This window comes from Chelonoidis abingdonii, chromosome 2, assembly GCF_003597395.2.
Source record: "Chelonoidis abingdonii isolate Lonesome George chromosome 2, CheloAbing_2.0, whole genome shotgun sequence".
Classification (NCBI taxonomy): domain Eukaryota; kingdom Metazoa; phylum Chordata; order Testudines; family Testudinidae; genus Chelonoidis; species Chelonoidis abingdonii.
The window spans coordinates 17,844,211-17,859,920 of NC_133770.1; the positions used below are offsets into that span (position 1 = coordinate 17,844,211).

Genomic DNA, 15,710 nt, shown 5'->3' on the forward strand with positions numbered 1-15,710 from the left:
ACATGGGGGAAACGGGAAGGCAGTAAACAGGTTGAGAGAAATGCACTTTTTGCTAAACAGAGGTTTATCTGAATATGCTAAATTTGCAGTTTTTCTTGCTCATTAATAAACATAAGGTCCATTTAATAGCACATTTTAATATTAAAGGTATAGTATATACACCCATAATTGAAGAACAATGAAGCTGAAGCAAATTATATATTACCAATTTTTTTTAATATTTGATTTAGATAAGTGCTCCAGTTGTATTAAAGAAATGATGGATAGCAGTTAAGGTTGTGCAGCTCTTCCCATTCATGGGTTTCTATAGGGTTTTATCATGTGACTGTGAAAATTAACTCTGGGTTGAAAATTTTGCACAGACATTTAGACCCCAACCGATAAGCAAATTTTTCTCCCCAAAACAGACCCTCCCCAACAAAAATCAATTTAAGCATCTAGATTATACGAAGGCAACACACATAAAGCCCCCAGAGAGATATTAGGATTTTTAAAATGTGTTTTTATGCTTCCGTAACTCAATGTTTTCATTTTATTTTAAACAATTTTTCCATACTTTTAGACCTTAAGATATAGTTATTTCAATAAAATATTTTCAAACAACTGAGCCAGACTTTAGAAAACTATGTATTATGCATAAAATGGTACCTCACAAAATGCAACAAGAATTTTAAAAATGTAATATTACATTGTAATTGCACATAATTACATCACTACATATATTTATACTTATTCAACAATTAGATACAATCAGTTACATAAACAATCATAAACTAGGCTTCCAAAATAAGCCAAGGATACTAAAAAACTTTCATTAGAAGACATAAGCAAGACAATTCACTGTTTTCTGATTTAAAATCCAACACATAAATTTGTTACCCTCCTGAGCCATATGAGAGTGACACATGGGAGACCAAGAATCTATGAAAAACAACTAACATCTGACAAATACATAATACTATGACTGGATTTCTCAAATGCATAAGCTTGAACAATAATTTCTAACTACCTTTTTTCTATGTTCAAACTTATCTGATACGGCACTAAATAGAATGCTTGAATTACCAACTTCTGATATTAGAGCTTTTTAAAAAAAAAATACAGAGGAGGAGAGGGGAAAAAATGGTGATATTCCAGTACTTTGTTTTTATTTGACTGAAGGAGATCTACTACAGTAGGTTCCTTTGATTACGAGTAGCACTATTTCACCTGGTATTCAGGAATTTAGGTGTGTATTTCCCCTGCCTCTTGGTTGAACAAAATAATTATCGTCACCGAAGGACCCAAAATGCTGCCCCTCAAATGCTAGTGCTCTAGGCGACCATCTAGGTCACCGAATGGGTTGCACTGACCCTGGGTACGATCTCCGACTACCACAAATTCTCATCCATGGGGAAAAGACCCCAGGTGCAGGAGATGGCTGGTGCCTTTCCACTGCTACCTTCCCTCTTGCTACCACTGTATAGCCATCACATCTCAGTGCAAAATCCACCTTCTCTAGGAGTCTGATCTGATGCTCACTGAAGAAAACTGAAAGGCTGTCATTAACGTTAATGGGCATAGTATCAAGCTTTAGGCCTTTATGGAAAAATTCTATACAGTTTAGTAGTGAACGTTCACCTTTCTATGCTTAGACCAACCTACAGAATTACACAAAAAGGATACCATATTTTCTACTACATTTTATAAGTGTTTAGTATTATTTCTATAAAATCTATTGCTTGCACTCCTATTAAAATATTAGGCTTTTCCATAAGTGTAAATTAGTGCTTTGCAGCATTAAAATAGTTGTGGATATTCAAGCTGATATCAACAGCGATGCCCCTATTCAGCAAGGTACTTAAGCACATGCCTAACTTTAAGCACATGAGTAGTTCCAGGAAGCCAGTGGGACAACTCACACAACTAAAGTGAGACGTGCTTATGTTCCTTGCTGAACTGGGGCCCTAAGAAGAAGAGTTTTCCATGGGCAGCTCCCCATCATAGACCCCCAATACCTTTGGAGTACCCTCAGGGGAATTATTATGGGGTTAAGAGAAGGTAATACAGTCCAATATAGGCCTTGTTTTTCTCATGTCTACTGTGACCAATGAAAGCTCCCTTAATTAGTGTCATCTCTACTTGTGGAAGTAGAAAGAATGATCTAGGTCCTCAACAGTGTCGTTTTAAAAGGGAATGTAGATGATGTAAAATTGTTTTGGATCCATTAGCTACAGGTTATTCCCTATTTTTAACTAAAATATATATAATTACACTGAATGAAAACTAGATTGTTCTCAAAACTATTTCGCATTGCTTATTTTGTTTAGATACAAAATGTCTCTCAAAAAATGAGAGTTGGAATAATGAAGTTACACACCAAACTACATACATGATTAAAAAGATATGTTCTTACCCCTGGAGTGACAACAGTCCCAATCCCATTCTTCAGTTTTGATCTACCTCTGCCACCTCTTCCTGAAATACCCGCACCACGTGGTCTCCGCTTCCCTGGGAATCCTGATCCACGGCCCTATTTAATAAAAAAGAGCAATTTAAATGCAACCTAGATCTCTTTTAGTGTAAAGACTCTTCCTTGTAACTATAAATAAGAAGAACTGTGGTTTCCAGTGGATATAGGCAAGCCAGGTCATCATTATTAAATCACTGCATAAATTGTAGTAGAATACCTTTAACTTCAGACTAAAACCTTTTCCTCTGTCTGTGGTCTTCAACTATTATTAAAAGGATCACCTTCAATAAAGTACTTAAAACCTGTAACACATTAATTTTTACTACAGGAAAAGCTGGTAATATTGAAATACCTTTTCTCCCTCTTGCCTAGTACTCCAGCTAAACACAACCTCTTGTTTGATTCTTTAAGAACATGCAGCTCAGGCCACGTCTAGACTACGCGCTGTATCGGCGCGTTAAAATCGATTGCTCTGGGATTGATATATCGCGTCTAATCTAGACGGGATATATCGGTCCCTGAGCGCGCTTATATCGATTCCGGAACTCCACCAACCCCAACGGAGTTCCGGAATCGACATGGCGAGCCCGGACATCGATCCCACGCGGTGAAGACGGGTGAGTAAATCGATTTTAAGATATTCGACTTCAGCTACGTTATTCACGTAGCTGAAATTGCATATCTAAAATCGATTTTATCCCGTAGTGTAAGACCCACCTCAGACACAGTCAGGTGTGTTCTGATGTTGCTGGCACTGTATTGCTATGAGCCTTAGGACTGTTGCAGGCACTTACTAGATATACCAGTAGCTACACTTCTTGCTTAAGTAGTCACACGAGACATTAAAGTATTGTAGGGCTTAACTCGGCTCCCACAGAGGTCAGTGACTAAAACTCCCATTGATTCAATGGGAACAAGATCAAGATTTCAGTGTTAATTGTAATACCCTAAAGAAAATATAATTAAATAATACTAATATATTTATTTGTAATATGTATACTTATGCTAGTGATTTGTTCTTTTCCCAACCTTGTTTAATCTGTAGATGCTGATGTGAGTGATGAGTTGGATCCTATAATGATGAGTTGAATTCAAAAACAGATGATGGAGGGCCCCCCGCGAGAAGTAAATTCATACTTTTAGTGATAAATTACTGACTTTATTAATTGTTAAGAATTTGCCTTCACAATGAACTGGAAAAAAAGAAAACAAATAAAAGAAAACAAAAATCTCACTGATCTCTTCCAAAAGAGGAAAATATTATGGCTATCTCATAGAATATGGCCAATATTTTTCTGTCCAGATGAACAGATTACATATACCTTAGACCTTTGTTCTGTTCTTATACAAGTCAAGCTATATATATTCAGTACAGTAGATTCATACTATGCTTCTCTACTACTAGATACATAGCGTTTGTCCTTGTTCATAGAGTTTGCAATCTAAGGAAGGGTAGAAGGGAGTACAGCAAATAAGAGACATTGGATTTCAGGAAGGCAGATTTTGGTAAGCTCAGACAGCTGATAGTAAGGTCCCATGGGAATCAAGACTGAGGGAAAAACAACTGAGGAGATTGGCAGTTCTTCAAAGGACACTAATTAAGGGCCAAAAGCAAGCTATTCCGATGGGTAGAAAGATAGAAATGTGGCAGAAGACCACCTTGGCTTAACCACGAGATCTTGCATGACCTACAAAATAAAAAGGAGTCATATAAAAAATGAAACTAGGTCAGATTACAAAGGATGAATATAGGCAAATAACACAGGAATGCAGGCAGATTAAAAGGCAAAGGAACAAAATGAGCTCAAACTAGCTATGGAATAAAGGGAAACAAGAAGACTTTTATGAATACATTAGAAGCAAGATGGAAGACCAAGGACAGGTAGGCCCCACTGCTCAGTGAGGAGGGAGAACAGTAACAGGAAACTTGGAAATGGCCAGACATCGAATGACTTCTTTGTTTCGGTCTTCATGAGAAGTCTGAAGAATGTCTAACATAGTGATGCTTATGGAAGGGGTAGGTTTAGAAGATAAAGAAAAAAGAGGCAATTTAAAAATCACTAGAAAAAGTTAAATGCCTACATCACCAAAGGGCCCATGAAAATGCATCCTAAATACTCAAGGAGTTAAAGAGGAGGTATCTGAGGCCTCTAGCTATTATCTTTGAAAGTCAATGGAGACGGGAGAGATTCCAGAAGACTGGAAAGGCAAATATAGTGCCCATAATATAAAAAAGGGAATAAAAGCAACCCAGGAAACTAACAGACCAGTTAGTTAACTTCTGTGCCAAGGGAAGAAATGAGCAAAGTAATTAAAGAAATCATCTGCAACACTTGAAGGCGGTAAGTGATAGGGATAGCCAGTATGGATTTGTAAAGAAACAAATCGTGTCTAACCAATCTGATAGCTTCTTTTGTATAGGATGACATGAGCCTTGTAGATAAGAGGAGAAGCAATGGATGCTGGTATACCTAGACTTTAGTAAGGCATTTGAATACGGTCTCGCATGATATCCTTAATCGATAAAACTAGGCAAATACAATTAGATGGGCTAACTATAAGGTGGGTGCATAACTGGCTGGATAACTGTAGCTCAGAAGAGTAGTTATTAATGGCTCCCATCCTGCCGGAAAGTTAAACAAGTGGGGTTCCGCAGGGGTCCTGTTTGGGATGCCTGTTCAATAATCTTCATCAACGACTTAGCATGTGGCATAGAAAGTACGCTTATTAAGTTTGGGACATACACAAAACTGGGAGAGATTGCAACGCTTTGGGAGACAGGTCAAAATTCAAAAATGATCTGGACAAATTTGGGAAAATTGGTCTGAGGTAAACCGGACGAAAGTTCAATAAATGACCAAATGCAAAAGTGCTCAAACTTAGGAAGGAACAATCATTTCACGACATACAGACTGGAAGAAGACTGTCTAGGAAGGAGTATGGCAAAAGAGATCTAGGGTCATAGTGGATCCAACGAAGCTAAATATGAGTCAACAGTAGCCGATAACTGTTGCAAAAAAAGCAAAAAAAACGCTATGATTCTTGGGATGCATTAACAGGTGTGTTTGTAAACAAGACACGAAAGTTCATTCTTTCGCTATTTTGCGCTGGTTAGGCCTCAACTGGAGCATTGTGTCCAGTTCTGGCACCACATTTCAAGAAAGATGTGGAGAAATTGGAGAGGGTCCAGAGAAAGGCAACAAGAACGATTAAAGGTCTTGAGACATGACCTATGAAGGAAGCCTGAAGAATGGGGTTTGTTTAGTTTTGGAAAAGAGAAGACTGAGAGGGGACATGATAGCAGTTTTTTCAGGTATCTAAAAGGGTGTCATTCAGAGGAGGGAGAAACTTATTCCCCTTAGCCTCTAATGATAGAACAAGAAGCAATGGGCTAAACTGGCAGCAAGGGGAGATTTAGGTTGGACATATAGGAAAAGTATCTTAACTGTCAGGGTAGTTTAAACAACTGGAATAAATTGCCTAGGGAGGTTGTGGAATCTCCATCTCTGGAGATATTTAAGAGTAGGTTAGATAAATGTCTATCAGGGATGGTCTAGACAGTATTTGGTCCTGCCATGAGGGCAGGGGACTAGACTCGATGACCTCTCGAGGTCCCTTCCACTCCTAGAGTCTATGAATCTATAAATGCATTTTAAGAAATCTATGTTAACAGCTACTCTACTCTACTCTAACTTAGTTTTGCTGTTCACAAAATATCTACAAGTCTATCATCATACCTGAATGCTTACTTCAAACTATTTTAAGATGCCAAAAATACCGAGAGAAAACAATTCACTCAATAAAAGGCACGTACTGCCTTTGAACGATGTTACTCTCATTAATATCAATGGACGATGCTCTAGACCAGGGGTTCTCAAACTTCATTGTACTGCGACACCCTTCTGACAACAAAATTAGTACATGACCCCAGGGGGCAAAGCCCAATCCCCGCTGCCCCAGGTGGTGGGAGAGGGGGCCAAAGCCTGAGCCCAACCACACCAAGTGGGGGTGGAACTCGGGTTTCTGCCTTGGATCCCAGCAAGTCTAATGCTGGGCCTGGCAACCCCATAAAAATGGGGTTGCGAACCACTTTGGGGTCCTGACCCACAGTTTGAAAACCGCTGCTCTAGACTAGTGGTCTCCAACCTTTTAAACACAAGATCACTTTTTGAATTTAAGGGCAACCCAGGATCTGTCCCGCCCCTTCCCCAAGCCCTGCCCCACTCATTACCCCCCACCCCCCATCACTCACTCTCACCCACCCTCACTCTCTTTCACTGGGCTGGGGTAGGGATTGGGGTTTGGGAGGGGCTCTGGGCTGGGGCATTTGCAGTGTGGGACGAGGCTCTGGGCTGAGCCTGGGGCAGGGGGTTGGGATGCAGGAGGGGTGAGAGTGCAAACTCTGGGAGGGAGTTTGGGTGCAGGAGGGGACTACGGGCTGTATCAGATTGTTGGGGTACAGGATGGGGTACAGGGCACTGGCTCTGGGAAGGGGGTCAGGGCTGGGACTTGGGAGTGCAGGAGTGGGTTCAGGCTGTAGGAGGGAGTATGGGGTGCTGGCTCTGGGAGGGGGCTCAGGGTTGGAGTGTGGCCTCCTGCCAGGCAGCACTTATCTCCAGCAGCTCCCAGTCTGTGGTGCAGCGTGGCTGCTGCTAAGACAGGCTCCCTGCCTACCTCCTAGAAGGGGCCAACGTGCCCTTGTGGGGGTGGGGGTGGGAAAATGGACGTGGCTCCACGTGCTGCCCTCCTCTGCAAGCACCACCCCTGCAGCTCCTATTGGTCACAGCACCCCAGTTCCAGCCAATGGGAGCTTCAGGGGTGGTGCCTGCAGGCAGGAGCAGCAAGCAGAGGGAGACCCCTGCCCCCAGCCTGGGGTCGTACTGCCCACTTCCGGGAGCGATGAGGGGCTGGGGCAGGCAGGGAGCCTGCCTTTGCGGCAGCCCCACTGCACCACCGTAGATTGCGATTGACTCTAGGATCGACCTCTAGGATCCTCTAGGATCGACCAATTGATCGTGATTGACCAGTTGGTGACCACTGCTCTAGAACCATATGTACAGCTTCTGTTGATATTAATAGTTCCATGGATTAAAGGTAACATTATTGCCTCAATAGGGCCAATAGTATTTTCAGATACACCATCCCTTACTTTTATAGAAGGTATAGGCAGTGGTTCTTAATCAGGTGTCCAGGGCCTCCTGGGGAGCCGCAAGCAGGTTTCAGAGGGTCTGCCAAGCACAGCCGGCATTAGAGTTGCTGTGTGTCCAGGGCAGAAAGTCGAAGCCCAATGCATGGGGGTGAAGCCCAGTGCTCTGAGCCCTACCATCCAGGGCTAGGGCTGAAGCTGAAGCCTGAGCAACTTCGCTTCATGGGATCTCCTGTGGTGTCGGGCCCAGGAAAGTTTCCCTGCTTGCTACCTTCTAACACTGATCCTGGCTTTTATATGCAGAAACACAGGTGATGAGGCACAAGTGGGCCATGGAGTTTTTATAGTATGTTGGGAGAGCCTCAGAAAGAAAAAGGTTGAGAACCCCTGGTATAGAAGTTTGTGGTGATAGTTATTGCCAGGTGGAATCCAAATATTCCACTAGTAACAATATTATTGGAACTATAAATTAAAGTAACTGTGCACTATCAGGCAATGTAATTTAGAAATAAGAATAAGGAAGGAGGTGTTGATGGTCAAAGTTTCTTTGAGTAGCCAAGTGAAAAGTTTAATTTCCCCCCGTCTCCGTATACAGTGTAAAATATATACACACTGCATATAAGATTGACTTTATTTAGAAGTAAAATGCTCTGACAAATTCCTAACATTTTGTGTTTTAGATTGCACATCTGTATTTTTATTTTCACAAGATTAACACTGTGACAGAAATAGCATAAAACTCTACCAATGTTAATGCTGGACACTATGCTGAAAATTAATATTTCAAGCAGCAATAGCTAAGCTAATATCAAATTAAAATAAAGCAAATTAGCATGATAATTAAAGTGAGATGAAAATAAATCAATTGAAAGCAGCAGCAACCTACTTATGGTTTTATATTTTTTCATTAAATTTTTTCTCTCTCTCTTTTTAGTGTTGTAATAATCCCAGTAAGGGCATATCTACACAGAGAAGCAACATACACTTTTATTTATTTTGGGGTGGGGGTGTTGTGATCTCCAAAGCCACCAACGTGTTGTGTGTTAACCGGTCCATGTAGACTCTGCTGGTGTGCACTAAAAGTTCTCCAGCGTGCTTTAATGTGGTGCTGTTGGAAACAGCATTATGTTAAAGCACACCAGGGAACTTTTAGTGCACAGCAGCAGGGTCTACACTGACCAATTATTAGGGCTACCAACTTTCTAATCACACAAAACTGAACACCCTTGTCCCACTTCCTGTCCTGTCCTGTCTTGAGGTCCTGCCCCTGCTCACTCCATGCCCCCTCCCTCTGTTGCTTGCTCTCCCCACCCTCACTCACTTGCTCATTTTCACCACGCTGGAGCAGGGGGCTGAGATGTGGGAGGGGGTGAAAGTTCTGGCTGGGGGTGCAGGCTCTGGGGTGAGGTCATGGATGAAGGGTTTGAGGATCAGGACAGGGCTCAGGGCTGGGGCTGAGGGGTTTGGAGTGTGGGAGGGGGCTCAGGGCTGGGGTGCGGCCTCCAGGAGTGAATTTGAGCGCTGGGGGCTTAGGGTTCAGGCAGGGGGTTCTGGTGTGGGAAGGGGTACAGGCCCTGGGGTGGGGATGAGGGGTTTGGAGTGCAGGAGGGGGCTCCAGGCTGGGACAGGGAGTTGGGATACAGAAGGAGGTTTGGGGTGCAGACTCCAGGCAGCACTACCTCAGGAGGCTCCTTGAAGCAGTGACACCTCCCCTCGGCTCCTAGGTGGAGGGGCCAGTTGGCTCTGCACGCTGCCTCCGCCTGCAGGTGCTGCCCCCGCAGCTCCCATTGGCTGCAGTTTCTGGCCAATGACACTGTGGAGCCAGTGCTCGAGGTGGGGGTAGTGCAGAGAACCCCCCGAGACCACCCCTGCACCTAGGAGCTGAGGGACATGTCTCCTATTCCAGGAGTCACGCGGAGCCTGGTAGGGAGCCTGACAACCCCACACCAACGGGAGTTTTAATAGCCCGGTAGACAGCAATGACCAGAGCTGCTAGGGTTCCTTTTCGAACGGGTGATCCGGTCATAAACCAGACACCTAGCAACCCTGCAATTAACACATATTAGCGTGCTCTAGAAATCACCCCCTAAAGTGTGCATTGCTGCTCTGTATAGACAAGCCCTCAGTTTCTTTATGTTTCTTTTGATGGTAGCTATCAATGGGACAGTAGCCTGGCTCCTTCTGAGACAGACAAATAGTTGCTTTTTTCTAAGTTTAAACATATGTCACTGTGAATGCGTTTTGCAAGATGTCTCCACAGCAACACACTTTGCAACAGCCCAGAGCTCAGTCCTTTTCAGTCTGGCTCTCCTTACTGCCAGCAGGCTTCAGGACACACAGATGCATACTCTCTCCCTCAAGTAACTCCTTTGACAGCTATTTAACAGCAATAGCCAAAAAATAGTGAAGTACTAAAACACAGTTCATTAAAAATTGGTAATGCAAATTATCTTACCATATAAAACTCAAAATTTATGCAATGCCATCACATTCCGTATATGCTCTAATAAATTTATATTTTTGTAATTTCAAAGCTCCAGACTTCAACACTTTTCTTAAAAAGCCAAAGTTAACAGTGATAAAATGGAAGATTAATTCAGTTGAGCTATACATAGTTTTCATTAGTAGCCTCTACAGCAGAAAGATAGCAACGGATACATTAATATAAATACAAATTATTTACCACTTTGATGCTCCAAATGGCACTGCCAGGAAGCTGTCTGGATTTAAATATGTCCCGACCTTCTGAAATGTCTGGGGACCAGGAAGGTGGGCTCACCGTATTATTGGTACTCCAAGCCCCCTAGGATACGGCAGGTGAGAAAATAGATGTATAAAACTCAGCAACATAAAAATAAAGAAATTAAAAAAAATAAAGCAAGCAACCAAAAGTTTCTGAAAAGCAAAGCACATGCAGGCATAGGCAATTTCCCCTAAATTTACTTAACCTCTAAACTAGTTCATATGGGGAAAATTTTAACCCGCCACTGAAATTTATGCAGAGAAAATTTCAACCCTCAGTGAGGTTAAAAGGTCTGCAAAGTGACTTTAAAAAAAAACTACAAAGTGAAAATGTGAGAAAAGAGGGTTGATTAACATAATCATTATGTCATAGACAGCAATCATAGCAAGTCTCTAAATTTTGGATCACCATGCCAAGAAGATACTATTTTGAGATGATAGATGGGTTTTGAGAGTACATTCCCTTTTATATCTCAATCCACATCGTTGAAGGAAGAAATGGCCTTGTATCACTTTTTAAATATAAAATTACTGATAATCAAAATAACATGTAGGCTGAGAAGCATGTAAGACAAAGAGATAAAAATAAAACTAAAACATGAAAAAAAATGAAAAATAAATGTGAGCAGTTAACAAAATACCTCTGACCTGCAAGTACACCACAAACGTACAATTATAAAAGCTCACACCTATAAATCTTAACTCCATTTGTTTTACATTATAACAAACTATAATATCAAACAATCTCTAACATAATACAGGATATATAAAGCTGAATTTAAAAAAAAAATCATCATAGTTTTATTTTAATTTGTATTTATACAAACGTCCAGCACAATAGGGTTCCAATGTGATTTGAAGTATTTGCTTCAGGTTTACTAATGATTTACTAAGGTAATTTCATCCTAAATTTACAATTTAGCATGCCTAAAGAGTAATAAATTATATTAATTTTACCACTTCTTTGGAATTAAAGCAAAAACATAGTTAGGATTAAGATTAAAACGGTATAAGGAAAAATTAGTTAATTAAAAAAAAAAACTACATTCAGCAATAATTTAGGACCTTAATCCAGCACATGAATAGTCCCAACTATTCACATATGTAGAATATCTCCATGCAAAAGTGTTTGCAGGATTGAGGCCTTAGAACATAGGCCTTTGTGACAATACGTGTAAAGAAACATACACTGGCTTCACACATCACAAATTTTTTAAATGAAATCTAAAATCTAAAACAATGTCAAGCAAAATAAAGTGATTTGGGAAACAGTTTCTTTTGAACCCAATAGTTCATTAAAACTTTTACTCGTGTCAGCATTAGTCTACATACAGAAATTGTAGCACTTTAACTTTACCAGTATAGTCAAAAGCAGTACAAGTCCCCTAGTGTGGACACAGCCACATAGAATCATACAACCGGAAGGGACCTCGAGAGGTCATCTAGTCCAGTCCCCTGAACTCAAGGCAGGACTAAATATAAAAGTGCTTTATATAAGTACTGTATAGCTATTTCTGCATAGGACTGGGAATAACTTATGCTGGTATAACTGCTTCCACCGTAGGGGTTATACTGGTATAACGATATTGGTTTTAAAAGGAAAAAAGCACACACTACCTGAAATAAATACGCTAGTACAAAAACTGTGTGTGGACCAGGCCTCAGTAAAAATAAATCCCTGTCACCTTGTGCGTGTAATAACTCCCACTTAACTCAATGGAAATGGAAAGACTACCAATGAAGTCAATCTCTGTGCTGAAAATATTGTAGTTTTACTAATCAACATTTTTGTTGAATGATAATTATTATTTTTATCAATAACATTAATTGTCAGAGATGTTAGCAGATCAGGAGCTACAGGAAATGTAAGAAATCAAGTCTTGGCAACTATGAAGCCTTCTCTTTAACATCAACGTAAACAGAACACTAGCTTCCAGTCTGGGTAAGAATAAGATAATTTTCCAGAAAATTAAATTAAAAATCTTTCTGGCCTTTTAGATTTGTTTTTCCCCTAAATAAATGAAGTTGTTCTTTACCCGTAACAAAATAGTGGACATGTTCTGCATATCAAAGTTCTTCCCTCATCCTGTGTTTATAAGGGAGAGAACATACCACTTGAGGGCCACAATCCAAAGATCTCCAAACAGATTACTCAAACTACTGTTTAAGACCTAAAACCATTAAGAGTCCTATTTGGAATATATTAAACAATTTTGCTGTAGAGAGAACACACTTGTCCAGAAATTAAATATTTCAAATTGATTTAAAATGTAATAGAAATTTAAATTTGAATATGAAATAGCCATCTTTCAAAACAAAATGCATTATATATGATTATGAAACACATTGTTATAGTTTAAATTTCCAATTGAATCCAAGTTTTCTTGTAGCTCAGAAACACATTTGAATTCTGTGTCAGATAAATTTAATTAAAAAACACACCACTTCCACAACAGTATGAACAAATTAATTACATCAAAGAGACGCATTAATTATATTTTGGCTTTTAATTAATGCCCATTACAGCACAACATTGGAGAAAAAGTTCTATTCAGTTCACTTATATCAAAACCATGGTAATAATTATGTACTTTGACATAAACAGGAAGTTCTCATTCTCCATCATATTCTTGAGTCCTCAGAACTGAACAGCACAGCTGCAACTAAATTACAACAAAAGGAAAAAGAACACCAACAAAGGTCAGAAAAGCTTACTAAATCACCAGTGGCTGTGTTTAGCAACTGAATGCCTCCTTTATGAAATATACTTTAATCACAAATAAAGATGAACAAAATATAAGCTTTCATCTCATTTCAATATTTAATAAAATACCACATATGATCTTCTCAGATTGCAATTTTGTCATTTCTAGTGAGAAAAAAAATATACCAGGACTCTGAAATAACTTGATCGTTATAAATCTAACTCTTCTTGTATTACAAAACAAGTCGCCTAATAACAATAAATACATCATAACAGCTTCCTCCCAGCCCCACATACCAACAAAAGTGCCCTCTCTCTAGGTTCTCACATCGACAATCACGATCATAGTATCTAAGTATCAGAGGGGTAGCCGTGTTAGTCTGGATCTGTAAAAGCAGCAAAGAATCCTGTGGCACGTTATAGACTAACAGACGTTTTGGAGCATGAGCTTTCGTGGGTGAATACCCACTTCGTCCACTACATGCATCTGACGAAGTGGGTATTCACCCACGAAAGCTCATGCTCCAAAACGTCTGTTAGTCTATAAGGTGCCACAGGAGTCTTTGATAGTATCTAAGCACATCCATTGTGATTAAAAATGATTAAAAAGCCACTACACCACAACACCCAATAGGAAACATACAATGAATGTAATACAGTGTTTTGCTCTCTCAGTAGTATGGACAAAACAGAATCTGTTTGGGTCAAAATCATTTTGAGGAAAGAATGTAAAAGTGGTTCCACTGGGATAGTGTTAAGGATCTGCTAAAAACCCTTGGGTTGGACTCATATATAGATAGAGATCTCTTTAATACTATTGGAGAGAGAAAAACTACTGGGAATAGTGTCATAATGGGAGACTAATAGAGACTGGAGAATAAATGCTATTAATACTGGTAGAGCCCACTTATTGCTAGATGTGACAGATGACATTTTTCATTGTCAAATCATTACTGAACCAATAATCGGTGATTCAATTTCAAACTTGGTTTTGGTAAGGAGTGAGTATGCCATAGAAGAGCTGATTGTAAGAATAACCTTGGATCAAGTAATCATGAGTTGATCCAGTTTAAATTAGATGGAAGGCTAATCAAAACCAGGTTATCAACTATGTGTTTTTTTGTTTCAAAAGGGCATTGTTTGGGAAGTTAAGGGAATTAGTTAAAGTTGTCACTGGACTGAACAACACACATGTTAAACATGGAGCAGGCTTAGAATTTCTTGAAATCAACTATATGAAAACTATCGCAATTTGCATCCCAAACAAGGGTAAAAAACTGTAGGGAAAGGCTCCAGATGAATAGCCACCTTAAAGGCTGTTCATAGTAAGCAGAGAACCTAAACGGAATGGAAAAACAGATTGATCAGCAATGAAAGCTACATCTTGAAGATTAGAAAACATAGGAATAAAGTAAGACTTTCTAAAAGTCAACTTGAATTAGCTCTTGCGAAGAAAATAGACATTTTTTTACTTATATAAATAAAACGAGAGTAAGGAAGAATGAGGTTGGGCCACTATGCATGGTGAATGAGGAAGAGTTTATAGATAGTCTAGGTATGACACCAAAACTAAATGAATATTTTGCCTTGGTTTTCAATATGAAACACTGGCAAGAAATCAGGATGGTTGATGGACATGAGTATATAGAAATGGAAATTTCCACATGTGAAGTGGTAGAAAACTCAAAGACCTTAATGTGCTCAGATTGGGGGATCAGATAATTTCCATCCCAGAATATTGAAAGAACTGGAACATTAGATTGCTAGTCTGGTAGCAAGTACTAACAAATCTTTCTATTCAGGAGTACGACTGTATGACTGAAGAATAGCTAACGTTGTACTTACATTTAAAAAAGGGAAAATAAAGTCATTGGAGCATTACAGACCCGTTAGTCTAACCTCAGTGGTATGTAAGATTTTCGAACAAATTGTGAAGGGCAAGAATAATTAAATTAATGCAGGTAAATGGAAAAGGGGATATAATGCTACATGTGTTTACCAAAGGCAGATTGTGTCAGACTAACCTGATTTCCTTCTTTGAGAAAATAACTGATTTTTTTAGATAAGGGAAGTGCAGAAGATCTAATAAACTTGAACTTCAGTAAATCATCTGACATGGTACCACACAGAAAATTATTAATTAAATTGGGGCTTAGTACAAGAATGTAAAATGGATAAGGAATTACCATATTTGGTATTTTTATTAATGTCCCTGGTACAAAAAGTAGGAGTGTGCTAATGAAATCTGCTAATGATAAAAAGTTGGGAGACAGAAGAGGATTGAAATATTATATAGGAAAATCTGCATGACCTTGAAGACTGGAGTAACATAAATGGAATTAAATTCAATAGTACAAAGTGTAAGGTCATGCATGAAGGGTCTAATAATAAGAATTTTTGCTACAACCTGGGGGCTGATCAGCTGGAAACAACAGAAGAGGAGAGAGACCTGGCTTTGTGGGTCAATCACAGGGTAACAATGAGCCACCAAAATTATGCGGTTCCGAAAAAAGCAAATGTGATCCTAGGATGCATCAGGCGAGGCATTTCCAGTAGAGATCCAGAAGTATTAATGTCATTGTACAAAGCACTGATAAGACCCCATCTGAAATGCTGTGTACAATTCTGGTCACCCATGTTCAAGAACGATTAATTAAAACTGGAGC

General features: G+C 39.7%; 1 protein-coding gene across 16 annotated transcripts in view; it reads right to left on the reverse strand.

The window, feature by feature from the left end:
- Positions 1-15,710, reverse strand: part of KMT2C (lysine methyltransferase 2C) — a 356,746-nt gene that overhangs the window by 107,832 nt on the left and 233,204 nt on the right. For all 16 annotated transcript variants that reach the window (XM_075062190.1, XM_032767811.2, XM_032767809.2 and 13 more), the window contains 2 exons: positions 10,282-10,401; positions 2,396-2,512 (listed from right to left, as the gene is read on the reverse strand). In XM_075062190.1, coding sequence (XP_074918291.1) covers positions 2,396-2,512; positions 10,282-10,401 — 237 coding nt within the window. The remainder of the gene's footprint in view (positions 1-2,395; positions 2,513-10,281; positions 10,402-15,710) is intronic.